At 41.8% G+C, this 26,134-nt stretch overlaps 1 protein-coding gene across 2 annotated transcripts in view; it reads left to right on the forward strand.

Annotated features, from left to right (window-relative positions):
- The first annotated feature begins 955 nt into the window (after positions 1 to 955).
- Positions 956 to 26,134, forward strand: part of uggt1 (UDP-glucose glycoprotein glucosyltransferase 1) — a 143,260-nt gene continuing 118,081 nt past the window's right edge. For both annotated transcript variants that reach the window (XM_043701924.1, XM_043701925.1), the window contains exons 1-5: positions 956 to 1,096; positions 21,969 to 22,107; positions 23,642 to 23,718; positions 25,314 to 25,444; positions 25,528 to 25,640. In XM_043701924.1, the coding sequence (XP_043557859.1) occupies positions 1,069 to 1,096; positions 21,969 to 22,107; positions 23,642 to 23,718; positions 25,314 to 25,444; positions 25,528 to 25,640 (488 nt within the window). In that variant the 5' untranslated portion in view covers positions 956 to 1,068. The remainder of the gene's footprint in view (positions 1,097 to 21,968; positions 22,108 to 23,641; positions 23,719 to 25,313; positions 25,445 to 25,527; positions 25,641 to 26,134) is intronic.

The following is a 26,134-nucleotide window of genomic DNA, read 5'->3' on the forward strand; positions in this document are numbered from 1 at the left end:
CTAGCCCAACACCGGCATCAAGGGAGACTTGAAGATTGCATCCTCAACTGTTCTATCTTGACAATGAAACTCAAGGCACTGGTGTCCTGTTACCGTTTTCACACTCACTGCCTTTGCTTTACCCAAGTGACTTGTTCTGTTTTAAGGAGAAAGTGAACATTGCAGATACTGGAGATCAGAGTTGAGAGTGTGGTGCTGGAAAAGCACAGGTGGTCAGGCAGCATCCTATGCACAGGAAAATCAATGTTTCAGGCACAAGACCTTATCAGGAATGAGGCTTGTGGGTTGGGGCTTAGAGATAAATTGGAAGAGGGTGAGGTTGGGAGGAGGTAGCTGGGAAAGTGAAAGGTGGATGAAGGTGAGGGAGAAGACGATAGGTCAGAGGGGAAAGTGATGGACGGATCCGAGGGTGGTGCTAAATTGGAGGCTTGGGACTAGGATAATGGGGAGGGTGGGGAAATGAGGAAGCTGTTGAAATCCTATCCCCTGTGGTTGTACTGTCCCAAGGCAGACTAGGAGGCGTTCCTCCTCCAGGCGTTGGAAGAGGCCCAGGACCTGCATGTCCTTGATGGAGTGGGAGGGGGGGCATTGAAGTGTTCAGCCATGGGGTGGTGGGATTGGTGGGTGCAGGTGTCCCAGAGATGTTCTCTGAAACGATCCACAAGAAGTCGTCCTGTTTTAAACCCAGATTGTAATCTCGTATTACCTTTCATACTCCATTGTTCTTGAATCCTTCTACCCATTCACTATGAATTGCTACACCATGAGGAGGACAAGGTTGTACTGAGCGCCTCTCCTGCTGCAGTACTGCCCACAGACCAGCAGGAGGCACGGTGACCCAGTGGGTCCTTCAGGCAGGACAGTCGTTCTGTTGAATTGCCTGAGATCCTTTATTTCCCCTTCCTAAAGAGTCACATTTTCTGTTTCGAGTCGCAGCTTCTATTATATTAAAACGGCCGGGCGCGGCTCGTGATCGACGGACCGGGTCGCGGTCGCTAATTTATTGCTGGCCCGACTCGGGACGCCTCACCTCCGGGGTCCTCCTGGGGGTTGCTGTGGAGATCCAAGATGGCAGCGCTCTGGATGGCCGGCTCCGGTAAGTGAAACGGGAGAAAGGGAGCGGCAGGTGGGAAGGAGAAGGAAACGGGACCGGGTGGGTTTGAAACCGAACTCGGGTCAAAGCTGCTCGTCCGCCAGTGGCTGGCGGGAGGGGGAGAGAGAGAGAGAGAGAGAGAGACGCGAGCCGGCGGTGGGGAGCGGGTTCTGCTCTCAATACCGGCCTGGTATGAACGGCCGGTTACACGGACTCGCGCTGCTTCCGACTCTATCCCGGAGGGGGCGAAGGGGAAGGCCCCTTGATAAACGGTCGGGAAGGGGGACCCGCGCCCTACACTTCGCCGTTGGTTTGGGCGGGGGTGGGGGGAGTGGTGGTTGTGGAAGAACTGGTGCTGATTGACAGTGTGATCGCCCAATCAAGGAAGCGCCCGGCGCCGGCCATGCCGGGTCTCAGCCAATCGGCGGGAGGCGAGGGCTGGGCTCGCGCGCTGGGAGATTCCAGCGTTCGGTCTCGCGGCGGCGGGGACACGCTGAGGATTCTGATTGGAGGAGGCGGTGGTGGCGGTGCCGCTCGAGTTGCGAATGCCAGCCCGTGACTCCGCCCCACTCTCCCTCTACCCAGCACCAGCACCGACCCATGGCAGCACCAGTACCCATGGGCACACCGTGCACCCGCAGTCCTGGAATGCCCGGCGACTCTGTGCACCTACAAGCCCTGTAATGCGTTTAATAAGGTTCTCCATGGCAGGCTATTGCAGAAAATATGGAAGCATAGGATTGAGAGTGATTTAGTGGTTTGGATTAGAAAGTGACTAGATCAAAGTAGACAGAAGCTGGTGGTTGATGGGAAATGTTCATCCTGGAGTTCAGTTAGTTGTAATGTACCACAAGGATCTGTTTTGGGGCCACTGCTGTTTGTTATTTTTATAAATGACCTGGATGAAGACTAGTAGTAAATTTGAGGATGACACGAAGGTCGGTTGAGTTGTAGACCGTGCCGAAGGATGTTGCAGGTTACAGAGGGACATAGATAAGGAGTAGACATGGGCTGAGTGGTTGCAAATGGAGTTTAATAGGGAAAAGTGTGAGGTGATTCACTTTGGAAAGAGCAACAGGAATACAGAGCACCATTAATGGTAAGATTCTTGGTAGTGTAGATGAGCAGAGAGATCTTGGTGTCCATGTATATACATCCCTGAAAGTTGCCACCCAGGTTGATAGGGTTGTTAAGAAAGCAAGGTAAAAACAATGACTGCAGATGCTGGAAACCAGATTCTGGATTAGTGGTGCTGGAAGAGCACAGCAGTTGGAGCAGCGAAATCGACGTTTCGGGCAAAAGCCCTTCATCAGGAATAAAGGCAGAGACCCTGAAGCGTGGAGAGATAAGCTAGAGGAGGGTGGGGGTGGGGAGAAAGTAGCATAGAGTACAATGGGTGAGTGGGGGAGGGGATGAAGGTGATAGGTCAGGGAGGAGAGGGTGGAGTGGATAGGTGGAAAAGGAGATAGGCAGATAGGACATGATGTGCTAGCTTTTATTGGTAGAGGGATTGAGTTTTGGAGCCATGAGGTCATGTTGCAGCTGTATAAAACTCTGGTGTGGCTGCACTTGGAATATTACGTACAGTTCTGGTCACCGCATTGTAAGAAGGACGTGGAAGTATTGGAACGAATGCAGAGAAATTGTACCAGGATGTTGCCTGGTATGGAGGGAAAGTCTCTAATGAGGAAAGGCTGAGGGACTTGAGGCTGTTTTCATTAGAGAGAAGAAGGTTGAGAGGTGACTTAATAGAGGCATACAAGATGATCAGAGGATTAGATAGGATGGACAGTGAGAGCAAGAAACATTAAAAAGCTGGACCTCAAAAGATTGTAATTTCTGGATTGCCTGCACTGCTACAGGCTAGTGAGTGGAATAATAGGTGGAGAGAACAGATGAATATGTGGCTTGGATGGAGGGCTTTAGTTTTTGGATCATTGTCTGTTTGTAAGGAATGTAGGACTTGTACAAGTCTGACTGGTTATACTTGAACTGGAATTGGAACAACATTCTTGCAGGGAAGCTGATCTTAATCAAGATAAAATAGGATCTGGCAAAAGTGGATTGGGACTAGCAGTGTGCAGGAATCCCATGAGCAGGAGCAGTGTTTATTCTGTACATTGGTGATCTAGAACTAAATATAGGAGGTTTAATCAGTAAGTTCACAGATGATAAGATAATTGGTTGTGTAAATAGTGATGAGGAAAGCTTTGGACTACAGGCGATGTAGATAGACTGAACAGGGCCAAATGCAATTTAATCCTGAAACATGTGAAGTGAAGCATTTTGGGAGGACTAACAAGGCAAGGGAGTACATGCTGAATGGTACAACTCCAGGAAGTACTGAAGGTCAGCCAGGCCTTGGTGTGTATGTCCATTAATTCTTAAAATACATAAATATGCTAAGGTATATGGCTTACTTGCCTTTATTCAAAGCCTATTATTGAATGTGAGCACAAGGAAGTTATGGTGGAGCTTTATATAAAATTACTTAGGCAATAAGCTGGAGTACTACGTGCAGTTTTGGTTGCCATACTATCAGAAGGAGAGAGTGCGGGAGAGATTCGCCAGGATGTTGCTTGGACTGAAGAGACTCTGCTATGAAGAGAAACTAGATTGACTGGGTTACTTTTCTTAAAGCATAAAAGGCTAATTGAGGTTTGCTGAGTTCTGAATAGTGTCGTAGGGAGAAAAATTTCCCTTTGATAGCGGTGTTAATAGCCAGGAGCACAGTTTTAAGTACTGAGCAGAAGGTTAAGAGAGGATTTAAGGATCCAGCAGGCTGGGTATCTAGAACTGCTGAAAAGGTAGTAGAGATGGGAATCCTCAAGACATTTAGATGAGCAGTTGAAACACCTGAGCATATAAGACTACAGGTTAAGTGCTGGAAAATGGGATTAGAGCAGATAGATGCTCAATGATTGGTATGAACTTGATGGGCCAAAATGTCTCTTGCCTTGCTGTCAGTCTCTGATTGCAGCATCAGAACCCTGTTGCAACTGCAGCACTGGTTCCCACTCTCACCAAGGCACCATGCAATTATAACACTGAATACGACGCAATATTCATACAGTCGCACTACAGGGGAGTCCCTGATTTACAAACATCCAACTTGAGAGCACTTGTACTTACAAACATGATTACGTACGAGGGTTTAATGTTCAAGACCTGACACATGAACATTTCCTGAATTTAGGAATAACTGCTATCCACTGTCCTACATTGTGTTCCAACTTGTGTACAGATGGACTTGCAGATTCCAGAGTGGAATCTGTTTGCAGCAGAGGGACTGGATATTTTGTAGTGTCAAAATACATTTATTTGAAATAAAAAAAAACTGTTGGCATCTTTCATTGCTAAAGTATTATAGTATGTAGCTTTATGTCTGTATCCAAAATGTAGTGTTCAAGTCGTGCTATTCCACAGTTAACTTCATGAAAGCAATGTCTTTCTTTCTGTCTCTGTTGAAATACATCGAATGACAAGCAGTTGCTGTGAGCTAAACTTGTCACAGAATGTTGAGGCTTGTTGCAAGTGCAAGTACCCTTATCAGTGAGGTGATATGCTAATTGCTGCCAATAAGTCTCTGGCACCGAAAATGAACTTCTGCAAGTGTGGAAGTTGCTGTCTTCTAATCAAGACTTCTTCGCAATCTTATTTCTGCTACATGTGACAATCGAGGAAACCTTGCTTTTACTTTCTGTTACTCTTCATTTGATACAATTTGTAAAATTTGCCTTTTGCAATCTTGCTGTATTTGATTTTAAATCAAAATTATGCTGTCAAATTCACATTTCCATTTCATTACTTGCACTGGTAAATTCACCAGTCAGGTTGGTTGAGTTGCACATTTCTGTTGATCAGATACCCTATTTCACTTAGAGTTACTGATGTCCAGCATGGAAACAGACCCTTCGGTCCAACCCGTCCATGTCGACCAGATATCCCCCATCCCCATCTAGTCCCATCAGCCAGCACCTGGCCCATATCCCTCCAAACCCTTCCTATTCATATACCCATCCAAATGCCTCTTAAATGTTGCAATTGTACCAGCCTCCACCACACCTCTGGCAGCTCATTTCATACACGTACCACCCTCTGTGTGAAAAAGTTGCCCCGTAGGTCTCTTTTATATCTTTCCCCTCTCACCCTAAACCTATGCCCTCTAGTTCTGGACTCCCCGACCCCAGGGAAAAGACGTTGCCTATTTACCCTATCCATGCCCCTCATAATTTTGTAAACCTCCATAAGGTCACCCCTCAGTCTCCGACACTCCAGGGAAAACAGCCCCAGCCTGTTCAGCCTCTCCCTATAGCTAGTTGAACAGAAGCTCAACTAGACTCAGAATATATATACAGTGGCAGCAAGAGCAGATCACTTGCTCGAAGTACAGTGGAAAATAACTCATCTTGTGACTTCACAAAATGTATCCACCATCTAGGTGTGTCACGTGTGTGATGCCATATTCCCCACTTGCCTGGATGAGTGCGGCTCCAACAATAATCAAGCTACACACCATTCAGGACAAGTCAGCCTCCTTAATTGACACCACATCCACAAGTATCCACTCCCTACATCACTGATACTCAGTAGCCACAGTGTGTACTCTCCTGGTGGATTGACACGAATGGTGGTTGTTTTGTCGACAACATGGTAGGTGTAGTATGGTGCGCTTGGTAGCACGGTGGTGATGGCCCTAAAGTGGACCACTGGAATGCACTGTTCAAGGAAAGCATGCCAAAGAATAGGAGATCAAGCTGTTGTAGGAAGTGTGGTCCCAGGATGGTTAAGCAGTTTAGAAAGACTGTAACATTTCAACTTTAAGCTTTTTAAAATTTTTCTACTTAACACTAGAAAAGTCTGTAATGTTGAACTTCAAACTTTTATATTTTTATACTGTACTAAGAATAACTACTTTTTAATTTTGTTCTTTATTTCATTCCAACTTGTTCTTAAGATTCTGCACCTAGGTACTTGTACACGACATAGTACATGTTTCACTGTACTTCTGAACTTTTCTACTTGAGTATATGTCACAAGAAATTCTAAATCTAAATACCTATGAGATGCAGTGCAGAAAGTCACCAAAGATCCTTAGACAGCACCTTCCAAACCCATAACCACTCCATCTAGAAGGGCAAGGACTACAGATTCATGGAAGCAGCACCACCTGAAAGTTCTCCTCCAAGACAGCTACCGTCGTGACTTAGAGATATATCTCCATTCTTTCAGTGTCACCAGGTCAGAATCCTGGAATTTCCTCCATACGGCAGTTGTGTGTCTTACTGCAGCGCATTGTTATGAACTAGGTCAGACCACTCAAAACATTCTTGAGTAGGCAACCCAGAACGTAACTTTGCAATTTGTTTTCGTAAGTGTACAGTGAGAATTACCCAGAGTAAGCTAGCTAGGTTGACGACCAGGTTTTAAAGCAGACAAAATTTTAATTACAAAATTACACAATGAAACACAAAGAACAAAGAGCCCCTACAGAACTCAGTCTATCCAAACTAGGCTTAATTATACAGTTCCGAATATGCACAACAGTCCCAATAAGCAAACCTCCTTAAAAAACAGTTTTTTAAAAAAAGGAACAGATGCTTACAGGTTGAAGTTAGAAGGGCAAAAAGAGAGAGTTTGTTTTCACACAGCTCCCTGTTGAACTCCTAACCAGTTCTGATCTGAACTGCTCAGCTAGAGAGCTGACCACTCCCGTTTCATTATACAAGTCACTTCTAAAACATGACCCATTTGGCCTGAAGTCTCATCTGTTTACATATAAACAAAACGGCCTTTCAATACCTTTTAATCTCTGTATCAAACCAGTCTAATCAGCACTGGGAGCATTTATGACCCCTCTGAAAAACACAAGGACATAGTATCCTTGAGAAAAGGAGCAGCTTTTAGAAGAAAGGAACCAGCTTTGTGACACTGCCTCCCCTTTCAAAAAAAAATCAATACCAAAAGTTGGTTTCATTTTTAAAACCCTTCAAAAACACAATTAGTAGTCTAAACACACATATATGCTATATTAACTATAAACATGCAAACATCCATAACCACATGCAAATTCAGGCCTTGGCACACTTGTCACCGAACGCCACTGTATCTCATTTGAGTCTTGATAACACATTGGCAGTCATATTTTCGCGACCTGTCACATGCACAATTGTCAAATTGAATGGCTACAACAACAAACTCTGACATTTATGTCCTTGAACTTTTCCACAAATATCAATGGATTATGATCAGTGTATATGATTGTCTCAGATGCATTGCTGGTAATGTAAACACTGTAATGCCAAAACCAAGCTTAAAGTCTCTTTCTCTCCACCATTGAATATTTCTGTTGATGAACGTTCAACTTTCTGGAAAAATACCAGATGGGTCTTTCTATTCCCTCGTCATCCTCCTGCAGGAGCACCATGCTGACCCCCACATCACTGGCATAGATAGCCACCTTGAAAGGCTTTGTGCAATCCGGTGTGGCTAATACTGGGGCAGTGGTTAACACAGTTTTTAGGCTGTCAAATGCCTTTTGACAGTCCACTGTCCACTGAAATGTCTTGCCCTTTTTTTAAACAATTCCGTGAGTGGAGCAGCCACACTGCTAAAGTTTGGCACAAACTTCCAGTAAAATCCACTCAATCCCAGGAACCATAGTACTGCTTCTTTCATCAACAGTGTGGGGAAATTCCCCAATTATTTTCATTTTTGCATCCTGTAGGGCCATTTGTCCATGTCCAGTGACATGGCCCAGGAACGTGACTTGGGCTTTGGAAAATTCACTCTTAGCTAGTTTTACCACCAAACCTGCCTTCCGAAGTCGATCAAACATGTCTGATACATGCTGTAAATGTTCCTTCCATGAGTGACTTAAAAATCACCAGGTCATCAATATACACCACACAGTTGTGTAATCCGGCATTGACGTTATTAGTCAGTCTCTGAAACGTGGCTGAAGTGCTTTTCAAACTAACTGGCATGACTTTGAACTGATGTAGTCCATTTGGCATTATGAAAGTTGAATCGCCTTTGCTCTCTCTGACAGAGGTACTTGCCAGTAGCCTCCGAGCAAGTCCAACTTCGAAATGTAAGTTGCTTGTCCCACTTTTTTGACACTGCTCCGTCCATGGAATCGGATGTGCATCAGTCTTTGTAACGATGTTGACTTACAATAGTCCATACATAACCATTGGGTAACATCTGGCTGAGCTCCAGTCACTCTAACTCCCTTTGATTATGCTATCTTGGCGCATGTGCTCTATCTCCTCCTGAACCTGTGCCAACTGTGGAGGGTTATGCCTATAAAGATGTTACTTAATCATAACAGCATCTCCTATCTCTACATCATGCAAAATTAGGTTAGTACTTCCCAATTTATTTCTGTATATCTCCCCATGTGATAGTAATAACTCTTTCAGGTAATTTTGATTTTCTTATGAAAGGTAACTCAATAATTTATCCCAATTTTTTACACCTTCCTCATGTCCAATTTGATTTGAGGAATGTTCAATTCTGTATCCCCTGTACTTGGTTCTTCCTTCTGTGCTATAATCATTAACACCTTCTCCTCTTTCTTTCCTTCCCTATCAAAATACATTTTGAACATATTCACATGACTCACTGGGAGATTTCTTCCTGTCTGGAGTTCTTATCAAGTAATTTACCTCACTCAATTTCCTCTCAATATGGTCCACGCAACCTTACTTTTAAAGGTCACCTGTTACTAGAAGTAATATCAATACATTCTCCCCAGTTGCAAAATTGCGAATTTGTGATGTCTTATTCACTTCCTGTTTCATTGTATGCTGTGATACTTTTAAATGCCATCTAGCCAACTCTCCAGCTGTATTGAATCATTCTTTAAAATTTGACACATAGTCCAAATGGGTGGTCTCTGAATTCTGACTTATTAATTTTTCCTTAATCAATTTTAATGATCCGCTTCCTTCATGCCCAAAAATTAATAAAAATGGACTGAATTTGGTCGATTCATTTGATGCATCTCTGATCGCAAAAAGTACAGACAGAATTCCCTTACCCCAATCATCCGAATAATCCTGATCTTAAGCCTCAACATGGTCAAAAGTGTTTGATGCCATTTCTCTGCGTGCCCTATGATTCTAGATGGTAAAAGCAGTACTTGCTTTATTCCCAGGTTATCCATAACCTCCTTGAATAGTGTGGATGTGGACTTTGATCCTTGATCTGACTGGATCTCTATTGGTAGTCCATATCTAGTTTAAAAAAAATTAAGTAATTCTTCTATAACCCTTTTAGCTGTGATGTTGTATAATGGGATTGCCTCTGGAAATCTAGTCGACAAATCCATTATTGTTAATAAATACTTACTCCCACTTTTTGTCTGAGGTAGAGGACCTACGCAATCAATCAAGACTATTGTGAAAGGTTTCTCAAATGCTGGAATGGGTATTAAAGATGCAGGTTTTATTACGGCCTGTGGTTTTTCGATCAGGTGACTGGCAAAATTCAACTACATCCTTGTGTAGTCCAGGCCAGTAAAAATGTCTTTGTATATTAGTCTGCATTTTCCTCACCCCTAAATCGCCTCCAAGTGGTAGCTCATGCGCCACTTGCTGCACCTCTTTTCTACCCCCTACTGGCAAAACAATTTGATGAATCTCTGCCTGTTTCTCATCTGCTTAAAATTGTAATGGTCTCCATTTCCTCATTAAGACATCATTTGTCAAGTAATAACACACAGATGCATTCACTTTCCTTCTCTGTAAATGCCTTTTGATACAACTTTTTTAAGTTCTCAACTTTCTGTTGTAACTCGATCAGCTTAGCAGAGCTAAAGATACTTGCATGTTTACCTATTTGCTCCTGCTCTATTCCACTTATCCGATCAAAATAGGTCTTGGATAAAGTTATGTCAGCTTCCTTATCTGTGCCTTTTGATCTCTCTTACTTTAACTTGTGTTTCTGTGATCTTGTGATCACACAATCAGGGAAAATTCATGAATGAAGATCCTTCATTTCTTCAGTTGCCTGAGTCTCCACTGGCGTTCCAACTAGAGTAGGCAGCATGCCTACTGGTGAATCAACTATATCATTTGCAAGGACAAATATATTCCTGGAGTTGAGAGTTTGTCTAGTACTCCTACCACAAATTCTCCACTCTTCTCTGGGCTCTCTAGCTTGCTTTACATAAATAAGCACTTTCTGTCTCACCATGAATTCCTGTTACTGGTACCTTTTCTGGCAATAGACACTCAGGAGTACATACTTTCTCATCCTTCAGCATCACAGACAGAGACGATCCTGTGTCCCTTAATATTGTAACCTGTTCACCTGGCCTTTGTGAATAAACTTTACCCTTACATGTTTTTTTTTTAAGCAGATCTTTCACTTCCTCCTTAATCAACCTCTGATCATCTTGTACACTCTGAGACAGTTATCTAACTTTCCTTGTGCTTTTTGTTATTAGTCCAACAAAACTTCCAGGCTTCTCTGGTTTTCCTACATTTGGCTTTCTCCTAGCCTGCCAACACTGATTTCGTATGGCCCACTTTATTGCAATGAAAACACCAGAGCTTTTTAACTTCTTTGTCCCCCTGAAGAGTTTCTTTTTTTACCCTGTGGCTCTCAGTGAAGATCCTATCTTTCCCTTTCCACGTGAGGATTTCTCTTTTCCCCAGTTTCTATCTATCATGGACTGAAATTGACTCTAGAAGCCAAACTATGTTTATGGACCAGCTCATAATGTCAGCCACTTCCGGCTAACCTTGCCGTTTTAATTCTCTGCTCTTCTACATGAGTTTGCACTACTTCAGGCAGTGAATTTTTGAATTCCTCCAAAATAATTGCCTCTCTAAATGCGAAAGTATAAGGTATAAGCAGGCAGGGAAAGAGTTAAGTTCTGAGCTTTGTGAAATGAGGTTCAGCTAAGCATGACTCAGATAAGAGAAGAACTTATAGTTAACAATGGGGTGCTGGAGGCAAGGGGTAATAGGTTAACAAGGTGGAAAAGCAGTCACTTTGTAGAGCCATTTAACAATATTGGAAGCAGTCAGTACGCAAGGTCAGCTAATAAGGGGAAAAGTATCCATTGTATGAATCCAGTTTACAAGGTTAAAAACATTCATTGTATAACAGTAAAGGGTTTGGATCTCTGCTATTGATACTCATTGATTGTAACGGTCACCCAATTAATATATATGTTAATGTATCTGGATGCTCCTCCCATAAAATAACTATACAATTCATTGAGAAACTGTTGTTCAAGAGAAGACCGTGAACTCATGTCTCTGTACACATGGGCGATCGTTCTCTCTCTCTCTCCAGGGCCCAGAATAAAGATGGAGGTAAAGCTACTGTGTCTCCGAGCATTTTGCTTCGACTGAAGGCGGAGCGGGATGACATAAGGGCATCATAGGTTTGTTTGATTTTTGAAACGCTTATCCATCTATTGAAATTCCTTTGTTTGATCCTTTCAAACTTAATATAGGTTTGACCTGGGACTCTCCTTGCATTCCTGAAACATTGTCTATAGGCTTCTGGTACAAGCTGATATGCACTTGAAATAGCTTTTTTCATCTTCTCATACTCTCCAGAATCCCCCTCTGATAGTGATGCAGATACCTCCCTCGCCCAACCTACAAGTTTCATTTAGGTGAACAAAACCCACATTGCCACTGCCCACCTCATTTGTTAGCCACCCTTTCAAATGAGATGGCAGGCTTCTATATCCTTCTCATGAAATTTAGGCAATGCTTGAACATGCTTAAACAGTTTGGCACTGGGCTTCTGACTACCTGACTACCAGGTGCTTGCTCATCCTCACTATCTTCCTCACTAAGCCTACCATCAGCCTTTATCTCCAACCTTTTAAGCTGACTTTCCTTTTTAAGTGTCAGTTTCTGAAGGTCAACGCTCACTCTTTCTCTCTGTTCTGCTGCTGTATTTTTTTCCCCTCCTGCTTTTAATCGTAACTCAAACTGTACCATTTCTGCTGCCCTTTCCTTACCTCTTGCCTCTAACTCCAGCTGCTTCATTTGCAATTGAATTCTTGCCATCTCGATAGATTCTGATGGTCTCTCCAGCAAGGTTAAATGCTGAGCTACTGCTGTGATTATCTCTCCTTTCCTCACAGAAACAGGCAGGTCCAATCCCACTTGGTCTGTTAATTCCTGCAGCTTGGTCTTATTCACCTTTTGCAAAACTTCCAAAGTCGCCGCATCCACTTCCAGAAAACGTTTGGCGACTGAAAGAGCCATTACTATCACAAGCTTTGTCTACTCAACCAAACTAACACCCGAAATAAAGATACTAACACCTACCACTTGCTGTTTAAAATCCCGCAAGGAGCCCCCAGTCTGTTATGGACCGGGACAGACTAGTCAAAACATTCTTGAGCAGGCAGCCACAGACCATAACTTTGCAATTTGTTTCGTTAAGTGTACAGTGAGAGTTACCCGGAGTATGCTAGCTAGATCGAGGGATGTGGGCAAAATATGCTTGACCTGCCAGCGATGTCCATATCCCACAAATTATTTTTTTTTCAAAATGGTAAATGGGTGAATAGGGCCAGTTGAGTCATAGAGTTGTCCCGCATGGAAACAAACCCTGTGGCCCAACTTGTATATGCTGACCAGATATCCTTAATTAATCTAGTCCCATTTGCTAGCATTTGGCCCATTTCCCTCTAACCCTATCCTGTTCATGTACCTATTCAGATGCCATTTAAATGTTGTAATTGGACCAGCCTCTACCACTTCTGGCAGCTCATTCCATACATGCACCACTGTCTGCGTGAAAACGTTGCTGCTCAGCTCCCTTTTAAACTGTTCCCCTCTCACCTTAAATCTATGCTCTCTAGTTTTGGACTCGGCCCACCCCAGGGAAAAAAAACTCTTGCTATTCACTCTATCCATGCCCTTCGTGATTTTATAAACCTCTATTCAGATCACAACTTAGCCTCTGATGCTCCAGGGAAAGTAGTCACAGCCTATTCAGTCTCTCCCTATAGCTCAGACCCTCCAACCCTGACAACGTCTTTCTAAATCTTTTCTGAACCCTTTCAAGTTTAACAACATCTTTCCTATAGCACTTAAAAAGAGTTACAATTGGATTGGAGGGTAAAGCTAAAGCTGAAGAGCTTTATTTTCATAAATGAAAATCTACCAAGCCAAGTGATAGCTGCCCATTTGCTGACTTTAACGTGATTAGTCCTGCATTGAATCTATTGAGAGAACACTCCTCAATGACGTGCAGCATTGTCCATGTCTCTCCACTAAGGTTCCATTGTTGGAGCTGTAGGAACCCTGGCTTGTCTTGAACCTGTTTAGCAAGGACCAGTCCTACTGTTGTAGTTCAAACCATGCCACTGACTTTGTGTTCCCCATTCCTTTGTCAAAAAATGCCTCCTGGTAGATTTTGCTCAGCATGGGTATTTCATATGGAGCACTGACGAGGAAAGCGCTTATATGAATTGAAAATGTAAAATGGTAATTGAAGTGCAATGTGGATGGTTTCAATCAGCCTGTGAATTTTCTTTGGTCACTTGATTGGTGGGGATGTTATTTATGAGGGTAGGAGGTGCGAGGAGTGGTGTTGAGGGACAGGTTTCAGTTATTATTCACATTATTACATTCAGTTGAGTGCCAACAAAATGTGAGTGTGTTGACCTATGCCAGGCAGGTGCACAATACTCTGCTTTGGAGTATGATCCACTAAGTGTTGAAGTCTGGAATGTTGTGGCAGCTGCACTCCATGTGGATCCAGCAGGTTTGGTTAGTGATTTTATTTTCCTGTTCAGAGATTCCTGGAAGGACAAAGCTCAATCCAGAGTCACTGTGAAGAATTTTGTTTTGGAATCATTCATTAGTCTCTGACCACCATGTTGATATGCAGTTCATTTTTGGCACTAACACTGTACAGATGGAATACACTGGTTTTAGAGGAATTTAGTGTGAGATGCCATGTGCTGCATTTGCCTGTTGACCTTTTACTGACTAAATTAGGGATCTGGTTCAGAGTGCAGAAAGTTAGAGCTCGGTGGCTTAACAGCTGTTAGTTACTCCTATAAGTTATGCCTGGAACCAGTTTAAATCCAAGTCAGGATCAGACAGACATGTCCATCTCTAATGCTGCCTGGTCAGTAGAAACCATCAAGATATTGACAGTGGAGTTTCAGCAATGATGATGCCATTGAATGTGAAGGGAGTTTGTCTTTGCCTGTACTTGTTCGATGTGAACGTTACTTGCTACTTAGTAGCCCAAGACTGAATAAGACATGATTGTTTCAGTGTCCTCACTTCTGTCCTTTAAATGGAAGAATGGTCATTGAAGCAGCTGAAGGTGGTTAAGTGACTCGGACACTACCTGGAGGAACTCATGTAGTGATGTCTTGGGATGGGGGGATGATTGACCTCCAATAAAAATTCTACTCATTTGTGATAGGTATGACTCCAACCAGTCACTCACACTCACTCAAATGCCTTTGATATTCAGCTCTTCTGTGTTGTTTGCTCCAAGGCTGTAATAAGGTCAGGTGCTGAGTGAGCCTGATGCAAGCCAAACTGAGCATCAGTAAGCCAGTAATTGCTGAGAATGTGCCTCTTCATAACATTGTTGCCAATCCCTTTCACAATGTATGCTTATGATCAAATTAAAATGATCAGGGTGTGTTTGGCTTGGATCTTACTTGCTGTCTGTGGGCCTGGACAATTTTCCACGTTTTAGATTAGATTAGATTACATTACAGTGTGGAAACAGGCCCTTCGGCCCAACAAGTCCACACCGACCTGCCGAAGCTATACCCCTATATTTACCCCTTACCTAACACTACGGGCAATTTAGCATGGTCAATTCACCTGACCTGCACATCTTTGGACTGTGGGAGGAAACCGGAGCACCCGGAGGAAACCCACGCAGACACGGGGAGAACATGCAAACTCCACACAGTCGCCTGAGGCTAGATATCTGTATTGTTGATGTACTGGAACAGCTTGGCTAGGGGCATGGCTTGTTCTGGAGCACAAGACTCCACCAATACAATTGCTGGAATATTGTCAGAGTCCATAGTAATTGCAGTATTGATATTGTGTGTGGAGTGAATCAAATTTTTTGAAAATTAGATTTTGTGATGCGCCGGACCACAGGAAGAGACCTAGATGGGTAACCTAGTTAGGTCTTATGACTGAAGATGGTTGCCACTTCTTTTCTTTTGTTCTGATGTGCTGGGTCTCCCATCCTTGAGGATGGGTATTTTTGCAAAGCTTCCTCTTCCTGTAAGTTATTTAGTTGTCATGTACTATTCACAGATATATTGGGACTGCAGAACTAAAAAATGACCCACTGGGTGTGGGGTGCCTAGCTCTGTCTGTTGCATAAAAGCAAATTACTGCGGATGCTGGAATCTGTCTGTTGTTGCATGTTGCTCCTGCTTTGGCTTGCCAATAGTGCTATGTTGTATCTTCACTAGCTTCACCTCATTTTTAGATATGCTTAGTGCTGCTCCTGACATATCCTCCTGCATTCTTTGTTGGATGGTAGTAGTAGAATGTGGGATATACTAGCCGAGAATTTAAAGATTGTGTCTGAATACAATTGTATTGCTTCAAATCAGGTGTACCCTCAAACTCTGTGGGAAAATAGGGAAGTGATTGCTGGGCCCCTTGCTGAGATATTTGTATCAATGATTGTCGCAGGTGAGGTGCCAGAAGATTGGAGGCTGGCTAATGTGGTGCCACTGTTTAAGAAAGGTGGTAAGGAAAAGCTAAGGAACAGTAGGCCGGTGAGCCCAACATCGGTGGTGGGCAAGTTGTTGGAGGGAATCCTGAGAGACAGGATTTATATGTATTCTGAAAGGCAAAGACTGATTAGGAATAGTCAACCTGGCTTTGTGCTTGGGAAATCATATCTCATGAACTTGATTGAGTTTTTTGAAGAAGTAACAAAGAGGATTGATGAGGGCAGAGAGGTGGACATGATCTATATGGAGTGTGGTGCTCAAAGCGCAGCAGGTCAGGCAGCAACCAAGGAGCAGGAAAATCGACATTTTGAGCAACAGCCCTTCATCAGGAATGAGGCTGGGATCCTTGGGGATGGAGAGATAATTGGGAGGGGGGTGGGGCTGGGGGGGAAGGTAGCTGAGAGTGTGATAGGTGGAGGTAATGGTGATAGATCGGAGTGGATAAATGGGAAGGAAGATGGACAGGTCATGAAGGTGGTGCTGAGCTGGAAGGTTGGAACTGGGGTAAGGTGGGGGGAGGGGAAATGAGGAAACTGGTGAAATCCACATTGATGCCATGGGGTTGGAGGATCCCAAGGCAATAGATGAGGTATTCTTCCTCCAGGCGTTGGGTGGTTAGGGAGTGGCGATGGAGGAGGCCCAGGACTTGCATGTCCTTGGCGGAGTGAGAGGGGGAGTTGAAGTGTTCAGTCACGGGGTGGTGGCATTGGTTGGTGTGGGTATCCCGGAGATGTTCTCTGAAGCACTCTGCAAGTAGGTGTCCTGTCTCCCCAATGTAGAGGAGACTGCATAGGGTGCAATGGATACAGTAAGTGACATGGTGGAAGTGCAGGTGTAACGTTGATGGATGTGAAAGACTCCTTTGGGGCCTTGGACGGAGGTGAGGGGGGGAGGTGTGGGCGCAGGCTTTGCAATTCCTGCAGTGCAGGTGAAGGTACGAGGAGGGAAGGGTGGGTTGTTGAGGGGTCCGTGGACCTGACGAGGCAGTCACAGAGGGAACAGTCTTTATGGAAAGCAGATGGAGTGGGAGGGAAATATATCTCTGGTGGTGGGGTCCGTTTGTAGGTGGCGGAAATGGCGGAGGATGATGCGATGTACACAGAGATTGATAGGATGGAAGGTGAGGACCAGAGGGGTTCTGTCTTTATTGCGTTTGGAGGGGTAGAGATCGAGGGCGGAGGTGTGGGAAGTGGATGAGATGCACTGGAGGGGAGGGGAAATTGCAGTCTTTAAAGAAGGAAGCCATCTGGTGTGTTCTGTGGTGGAACTGGTCCTCCTGGGAGCAGATGCGGCTTAGGCAGAGGAATTGGGAATAAGCGATTGCATTTTTACAGGAGGCAGGGTGGGAAGAGGTGTAATCCAGGTAGCTGTGGAGTCAGTGAGTTTGTAGAAGATGTCAGTCACCGTCGATGGAGATGGAGAGGTCCAGGAAGGGGAGGGAGGTATCTGAGATGGTCCAGGTGAATTTAAGGTCAGGTTGGAATGTGTTGGTGAAGTTGATGAACTATTCAACCTCCTCTTTGGATGTCAGTAAGACGTTCAATAAGGCTCCTCATGGTAGGTTGGTTAGCAAGATTAGATAGCGTGGAATACAAGGAGAACTAGCCATTTGGATGGTAGAGGGTAGAAAGTGGTGTTGGAGGGTTGCTTTTCACACTGAAGGCCTATGACTTGTGGTGTGCCACAAGGATTGATGCTGGATCCACTGCTTTTCATCTTGTATATAAATGATTTGGATATGAACATAGGAGGTATAGTTAGTAAGTTTTGCAGGAAGGTTTAGTGGACAGTGAAGAAGATTACCTTAGGGTACAACAGGATCTTGATCAGATGGGCCAATGGGCTGAGGAGTGTGAGACGGAGTTTAATTTAGATAAATGTGAGGTGCTGCATTTTGGAAAGGCAAATCAGAGCAGGACTTATACACTTAATGGTAAGATCCTAGTGAGTGTTGCTGAACAAAGACTTTGGAGTGCAGGTTCATAATTCCTTGAAAGTGCAGACGCAAGGAGATAGGATAGTGAAGTAGGTATTCGGTACGCTTTCCTTTATTGGTCAGAGTATTGAGGATAGGAGTTGGGAGGTCATGTTGCAGTTGTACAGGACATTTGTTCAGCCACTTTTCGAATATTGTGTGCAATTCTGGTCTCCCTCCTACAGGAAGGGTTCTGAAGAGATTTACAAGGATTTTTCCAGAGTTGGAGGGTTTGAGCTACAAGGAGTGATTGAATAGGTTAGGGCTGTTTTTCTCTGTAGCATCGGAGGCTGAGGGGTGACTTGATAATAGAGGTTTATAAAATCATGAGGGGCATGGATAGGGTAAATAGACAATGTCTTTTCCCTGAGATGGGGGAGTCCAGAACTAGAGGGCATAGGTTTAGCGTGAAAGGGGAAACATTTAAAAGTGACCTAAGGGGCAACATTTTCACAATGAGGGTGGTGCATGAATGGAATGAGCTGCTAGAGGAAGTGTTCGAGGCTAGTACAATGGCAGCATTTAAAGGTATCTGGACAGGTATATGAATAGGAAGGTTTTAGAGGGATATGGGCCAAGTATTGGCAATTGGGACTAGATTAGGTTAGGATATCTGGTTGGCATGGATAATGTAGACCGAAGGGTCTGTTTCCATGCTGTACATCTCAATGATTCTATGACTCTAAATGATCTACGGTGCCTCATGGAAGCCATGTTTTGAGTTGCTAGATCTGTTCAAGATTGATTCTGGTGCCACACACCATGGTGGAGAGTATCCTGAAAATGAAGATGGTGCTTTGTTTCGATGAGCACTGCAATAGGTAGTATGCCAATATTATCATTGACAGTTACAGATAGATTGGTGAGGACAAGGTTTTTCCCTTCATTGGTTTCCTCACCATTGTGTGCATTGGACTGGAATTAGTCAGAGACACCAAGAGCACAAAGTCTGCTCCATCTTCAGAAAAAATAGAAATGCTGGAAAAGGGCTTTCTGAAATTCTGAATTACTTTTGGACTTGCTACTGCTGTCTGACCTGCTGAGTAATTTTAATTAAGTATTTCTTGGTTTGCTTCTGGTTTAAACAACCATTTACCCCATGAGCATTCATCTTTTAAAATGGATAGTACACCAGGCAATACAAGTGCCTCGAAGAGAGTTATATGGGCAGCAGAGTTGAAATGCAAATTATTCAGCAAATTATTCCATCTCATGTTTTTTGGATTTGTAGGAACGTTGAGGTGTAATTATTATAGTTCCTGCAGAAGCTGGTGTGACCCATGTTAGTGCTGTTGGTGATGCCTCTCATGTTCTAGTTCAATAATACAGAAATATCTGTGAAGGAGACGTGTATGAGTTTGTGGGATCATATTATGTGGTGAATGCATGTTCAAAGAATGAAACTTGCAGATTCAGTAAGTTGATTCACTTGTTTGGACGTTCTCGACTACTATGGGTGTAGCAACAAGTAATTGATCTGACTTGCATGTTTATATATTACAATGGATGTAACATCATAGGCCTGTATGAACAGATTATAAAATTCTTACTAAATTAGGCCAGTGAACAGTTGATGAAATAACCGGACAATATCCTGTCCTTAGAAAATATTAAATGTAAAACTTGGCTACAGTCCTGAATGAACTACATCTTTGGATGTCATGTAAAATAAACTTAGTCCATTTTACCTGCAACTCCCTAATTTTGGAAAGTGAAACTGATTCCCTTTACAGTGCAGTGTTCTGTGAAAAACATCACATGTTTGTATTAGTTTGAAAGCTGCATTCAAGGAAACAAAAGGCCTACCTGGTTGCAGTCATCAAAGCACTTGTATGAAACCAGGTGTCAGTGGGTGAATTGTTATTAAACCAGAAACAGCAGAATAATGAATGGTCCAAAGTGGCATGGAATTCAGTACTGTTAGGCTTACAACAGAATTCAAACAATACTTGGATCTTGAAGTATTGACGTTGTATACTGCTTTTAAAAAAAGACATTGTTGAAGTCGTTTTTTTTTATTCCGCTCTGGATAAATGCAAGAATGCCAAATTTCAAAGGGTCCCTTTATGTTCCCCATTTTTTCAGCAATTAAGTTCTATACTACCAAGTGACTTAAGTTGAGTTATTATATGTAATAGGTTTAACATACCTAGTAGCAAAATATAGTCGTTTTCAGAATCTCTTATTGCACATTCTTTTATTAGATATCAATGAAAATGGAATAAGGTATCTATAACTGACTGATGGGGAAGCTCTTGACCTTGGAAACTGCTGTTATCTTTCAATATTGAACTTTTCCAAAATTTCTCCATTTTGTGTTATTATGATCCCAGCCCATGGTAATGCCAGACAAGTCAACTTCCAGAACTAAACCTGGCTTGACATAACACAAGTTTTATTTTTCTGTTGTTTCTCTTTATTATTTTATTGTGGAAAGCAATCATTTAATGTGTTCACAAGAGGCCGTTAGTCTGCCTTTAGTTAAAAAAAATTACACAAGAAAGAACTGCTGAAATCATTTAATTGCAGACGCCAGACATAAAGACTGAATTGTTGGGAAAAGGAGGATCACCTATCTCAACACTAAAGCTTCTTGCCCAGCTGGAGTTGCCTGTAATTGGCTTGCTTTTGCCAAATTGCCATGCATTCGCTAACAGCTATTTTCATCAGTTAATTTCTCTTCTTGGGACCTTTTAGACAAACTGCTTTTTAGCAAACCCATGTTAAACAACTTATTCCTTTAGTAACCTGTTAGAATGTTTTCTTCCCTAACATCCATATAACCTTCTGCCTCTAGAGCTTTCTTGTCACTGATTTCTGGGTACATCATGAGTTGTCCCAGCCCTGACTACTGGAGACTGTTAATGGTGGCACTTCTGCTGTATGAGCTTGCTTCTGATTCACCCCCTGTCATGTGGTTGGAAACCTCCACACTGTAGCACTGATCTTCCTAGGTGGCCTGCTTAGTGATTTAGTAGAAATCACATGACTTAAATGCTATTTTGAACGTTCAAAATTACTTTCTGATCTTTTTGGTTAGCTCTTCACAAAACCGAAAAATCTAAAATCTGTTTTCCTCTATTTTGGAACCCACATTCTCAAATAAGAATATTATGAACCTTTACAATAAATTCTGACTAATTTGACCTTAACAGTATTATTGATCAGTTATTTGTGGACCCTTTGTAAGGTAATTGGTTTAATGTGTATAATTTTCTTGGGACAGGCCATATTGCAATCCCTACTTGGATTAGGTTAGATTAGATTCCCTAAAATGTGGAAACAGGCCCTTTGGTCCAACAAGCCCACACCGACCCTCCAAAGAGGAACCCGCCCAGACCCATTCCCCTACTCTACGTTTCTTTTACCCTTGACTAATGCACCTAACACTACGGGCAATTTAGCATGGCCAATTCACCTAACCTGCACATCTTTGGACTGTGGGAGGAAACCGAAGCACCCGGAGGAAACCCACGCAGACACGTGGAGAACGTGCAAACTCCACACAGATAGTTGCCTGAGGCGGGAATTGGACCCCGGTCCCTGGTGATGTGAAGCAGCTGTGCCAACCACTGAGCCACCATGCCGCCCTCTTTAAATTATTGCAATATGGCCTGTTTAATTGGATTCATGTTGATGTTGAATTTTCTTCCAAATATTTTATCTTTGGTTTCATGATTCTAATCATTCTGTTTGATTTTAAACAGTTTTCACTTGAGTTAAAACTTCCTTTAACATTGATGATTATTCTCTTGAAATTCAGCTTTTGCAATAGCTCAATTTAGTTTCTGGTTCACAGTCTGAGCTCTTAACAGGGATCAGCCCTTAATGAATTGTCTGCAGGTCATTTTTCTGTAAATAACTCTGGAGCAAATATGCATTTTTTATAACAAAGTTCAGCTCTCAGGATACCAATTAAATGTATCACTACTTAATTTGATTCTTATCTGTACTGTCACAAAGCCAAGCCATCTGACTAATGTACCTTTGAAAATGTTGACCTGCTTGAATTCAATTCAGATAAACTCAGCATTCTAACATATTTTGAGCATTTTGTTGTAAATGTTGTAGCTTCAACATTTCTTTGCAATTTATCTCACTGTTTGTGTGTCATTGAATTGGCTGAAAGGTTAGTTGTAGAATTATTCTTGGTAATTTTTAATATGTTTTTATTTTAGCTAAGAATGACAATGCTGGGATTCTTGCAATACTAGCCCTGGTGTACCTCTCCTTCTCGATTGTGAATGCAGACTCCAAAGCAGTGACAACAACTCTTACTACCAAGTGGTCATCTACACCATTATTATTGGAAGCAAGGTAAATATATTCCTTGAAAAGGAAAATAAAGCAGATGTTGGGAATCTGAAATAAAAACATAAAATGCTGAAGAAACACTGCAGGTCTCGCAACATTGTGGAGAGAGAAACAGAATTAACATGTGGATTTGGTATGATACTATCCAACTCAAAGTTAGTTCTGCTTCTCTCTTCACAGATGCTGCCAGACCCACACTATTCTTCTTTTGTTTATCAATTATTAACTGATGTTTTTTCCACTTTAATTAATTAATTTCTTTTAACCAAAATGAAGCATTTTTCATGAGAAGAAATGGGAATACTACATGGTACCCAATCAATTACTACTTGGTACTGTTGCAAGAGAATAAACTTTTCACAAAGAATTACAAGATGTTTGATAATCTGTCAGTATCAATCTTGTTCTAATAGTTCACAAATTTCTGGAATTTGGTTTCAAAGGAAAAAAGGGGTTTAGCAAAGCTGTGCTTTGTTGTCAGACATTATTCTGAGAGGCTAACAATAGTGTTTGTCATGGAACCAGCACCCATACTTTATATATTTTTCTTAGCTGAATCATTGAGACTGAGTTACATGTCTTGAATTGAGATTTTTCATTTCTGAAAGACATTTGTATATGTAATTTCATTCCCCAGAAGCAGTGGAGGCTTGGTCATTGAACTTATTCAAGGTAGAGTTAGATTTTTATGAGATAATCTAGGGTTATAGGGGTGGAGAATTGGTGGCAAATGGGAAAGTGGAGTTGGATTGCAGTCAGATTAGCCATGATGTTATTGCATGTTAGAGCTTACTCAAAAGACTGTGTCTAAGTCTTATGTTTTTATACTTAAATGAAGTTTCAGCCTCAGAAGTCCCTATAAATAAGGTACGAAATGCAATAATGCTCCAGGAAAATCTAACTTGTATTGTGTTGCTTCAGGAGTTGATTCTTGGGGGGTGTCCAGCAGCACTCCAAGTCCCTAGTACTTACCACCTCCTCACCCGTGTTATTCTCATTAATGTTGCATTGTCTGCCTCTAGAAAGTGACATATGTCTTTAAGACTACACAATCAAATCCTCTCCTGCTCCTCCCCTACTTTGTGTTTTCATTCATCAAACTAGGGAATTAGATGGTTTTAACCTTTCCTCTACTTTGTGATTCTGTGCTGCAATCTGTGTACCAAACCAAAAGTATCTATTTTAAATTAATGATCATTTTGTTGATACCCTTGTGAATAAAGCCATTAAGTGCAAAATCTTCCATCTAAACAGGTCAATAATAATGGACTGTTGTGACTTTTAATGCAGCATCTCAATTACAGGCGAAGGTCAATGCAAGAAAGTGGAATGGAAGACACACCAGTGGGTATTTCAAGCTTTACAGTGTTGTAGTTTGCAGTGAAGTGTGTTTGCTGAATAACTGCTCAAAACACTTATTAGATAAACACATCAACAAGGTCAATTCTAATAACTTTTGTTTTCTGTGAAGTGAAATAGTACTTGCTACTTTATTGTAGAAGTGAGTAAATTGGAAATTGTTTTCTTCATATTGCAGTGAATTTTTGGCTGAAGAAAGCAAAGCTAAATTCTGGGATTTTGTGGATGCCACTCAAGAAATTCATCCAGATGAAGGTAGTGTTGACTTCATTGCATGTTGATGACAGGATTGATGATCACTTTTCTATTGATTTATGCAATTACCCAAAATACTGCAAATTAACATTGGGTTTGGTGGTGAAAGAGAAACACATTGTCTTGGTTAAAACTTTGGTGGTACGTTGGCCTCCTGTTCCATGCCCGTTTTCCCCATAACCTTTCTTTTTGTCAGACATGTGGACAGATGATACCACAAAGTTCTTGCAATGATTTTGCTCAAAATGTCAGGTGGAAATGGGGTGGTGATAAAATTTGTATGTCTTCAACATGATGCCAAGGTTCTCTACAATGGCAATGTTGAACTAGCTTGTTGTGTTCTCTGATAGCTCAGTGTGAGAATACTCCACAAATAAATAGGATGTATCAAAGATAGGGGTGGATCAAGAGGAGCTTTGCCAATGTCTAGTCCACATTCAGAATACGGAAAATGAAATTCTATTAGGATGCATATAGGAGTAATGGCTCTGATTTGATAATGTGAGATGAGCTGCTGTATGTGTATACAGAATTACTACATAACCACATATAATCAGTTTCACTGTGTGAGCACTTTATGCAGGTATAGAGAAAATAGTTGGGAGTGGATGACATTTTGAGTAAAATTTCAAGCACTTTACTTGTTCAGTGAGCAGCCTTTTATTTGGTCTATATATATTCCTCTGGTGTATATATAACTCCTGTGTTGCAAATAATTTGCCTGTAGCTCTTGTAGCAAATAAAGTTCATAGGCACAGCATACCGTTAGCAAAGGAATGCAAGGTAAGAAAGTTCAAGTTAATGTAAAAAAATGGTGTTGACCTATTGGTAATGTTACTGAACTAATAATTCTCACCTTCAGACTAATGTACTGGAGATATGGGTTTGAATCCTACACGGCAGATGGTGAAATCTGAATTCATTAAAAACATGGGATAGAAAGGGGGTATAATGATGACCATGTAATCACTATAATAAAAACTCTTTGAGGAAGCAAATCAACCATTCTTTCTTGGTTTGAGTTGTGTGAGACTCCAAACCCCTAACAATGTCATTGACTCTTAGTTGTCCTCTGGGCAGTTAGTGATGGGGCAATAAGTGCTGTCCTAACCAGCAATGCCCATATCGTATCAATGAATGGATGAAGAGCATTTCAAAAAAAGTAATAAGTATCATTTTAAAGATATACCAGTTGCTCTTCATGACACAGTATGTTAATCCTCTGACTAGCTAATCACAGACTTCACTGCCAGTATATGCTCAATTTACAGGCAGTGATAAGGTTTTTACAGTTGAGTTTTATGACACGAGGTCCAAAGAAGGGTAAAATGAACAAGATTTCCATTCACAATTGCTGTTTAGCAACTCTTATTGGGAGTGTACATTATCTATCATCAGTGGTCAAATTGCATTTTCTCCTTAATTGTCTGGATTGTCACATCAACAATTTTCTTTTGAACAAGAAAGGTGATCAGTATCTATTAAAATGAAACCAAACAATTAATAAAAAAGCTTCAAAAAAAAAAGGGAGAAATTTTACAGGCAAGGCCAAATGCAAGGATGCAACTTTATAACTGGTTTGTTTTATATGGCAGAAACAGATATTTCATACTACAAGTATATACTGCAGAAAGCTGGTGAATTTCTGACACCTGTTCAGGCCAACCTACTGAAGTTTGCCTTGTCTCTACGAGCTTACTCTGCTACTGTTCAAACGTTTCAGCAGGTGAGTTGAGTGTGTATGTATTTTGCAGATTTTAATGCCACTGAAAGCTGATAAAACTGTTTCTGATGCTGATCTTTTAATAGATTGCAGCAGAGGAGTCCCCTCCAGAAGACTGTTCTGCTTTTATAAATGTGCATGGGGAGAAAAGTTGCAATCCTGACAAGTTGGAGGTGCTTCTTCAGAGTGCTGTAGAGAGGTAAAACAATAAATAGAGCAAGTATAAAATGTATACGTTGAAAATAATTTCTAAAGTTGTAAAATGTAGTAAAATTCAAAATATTAACAACTTGAAAATTGGTAACTTAGTCATGAGTGGGCTTGAAATTTGATACTGCATAGGACTTGAATTCATTTGATTTTTAGTTGCAATAATACTGTTGTCTGGATGTGGAACTTGGGTTTCAGATGGATTTGTTCCTATTACTGCTGCTGTTACTTTCTGCAATCCTGATTACCTGTCAATTGCCAAATCATGTTCAAGATTGGGAATTGTTGCACATCCCACTGATAGTAATCTTCCTCTGTGAAATACCTTTTGCTATTGCACCCTCTTTTAAAATTTCTATATTTTGAAGCATTTGCTGCCTGTTTATCTGCTAATTTGTGATAAGAGACTCTTCTCAATGGTGACCAATGCATTTGTGTTTGGATTAAGAGAATTTCAACTAGGTGATTAGCCCCAAAAATTTA

This window comes from Chiloscyllium plagiosum, chromosome 13 (assembly GCF_004010195.1).
Source record: "Chiloscyllium plagiosum isolate BGI_BamShark_2017 chromosome 13, ASM401019v2, whole genome shotgun sequence".
Lineage (NCBI taxonomy): Eukaryota > Metazoa > Chordata > Chondrichthyes > Orectolobiformes > Hemiscylliidae > Chiloscyllium > Chiloscyllium plagiosum.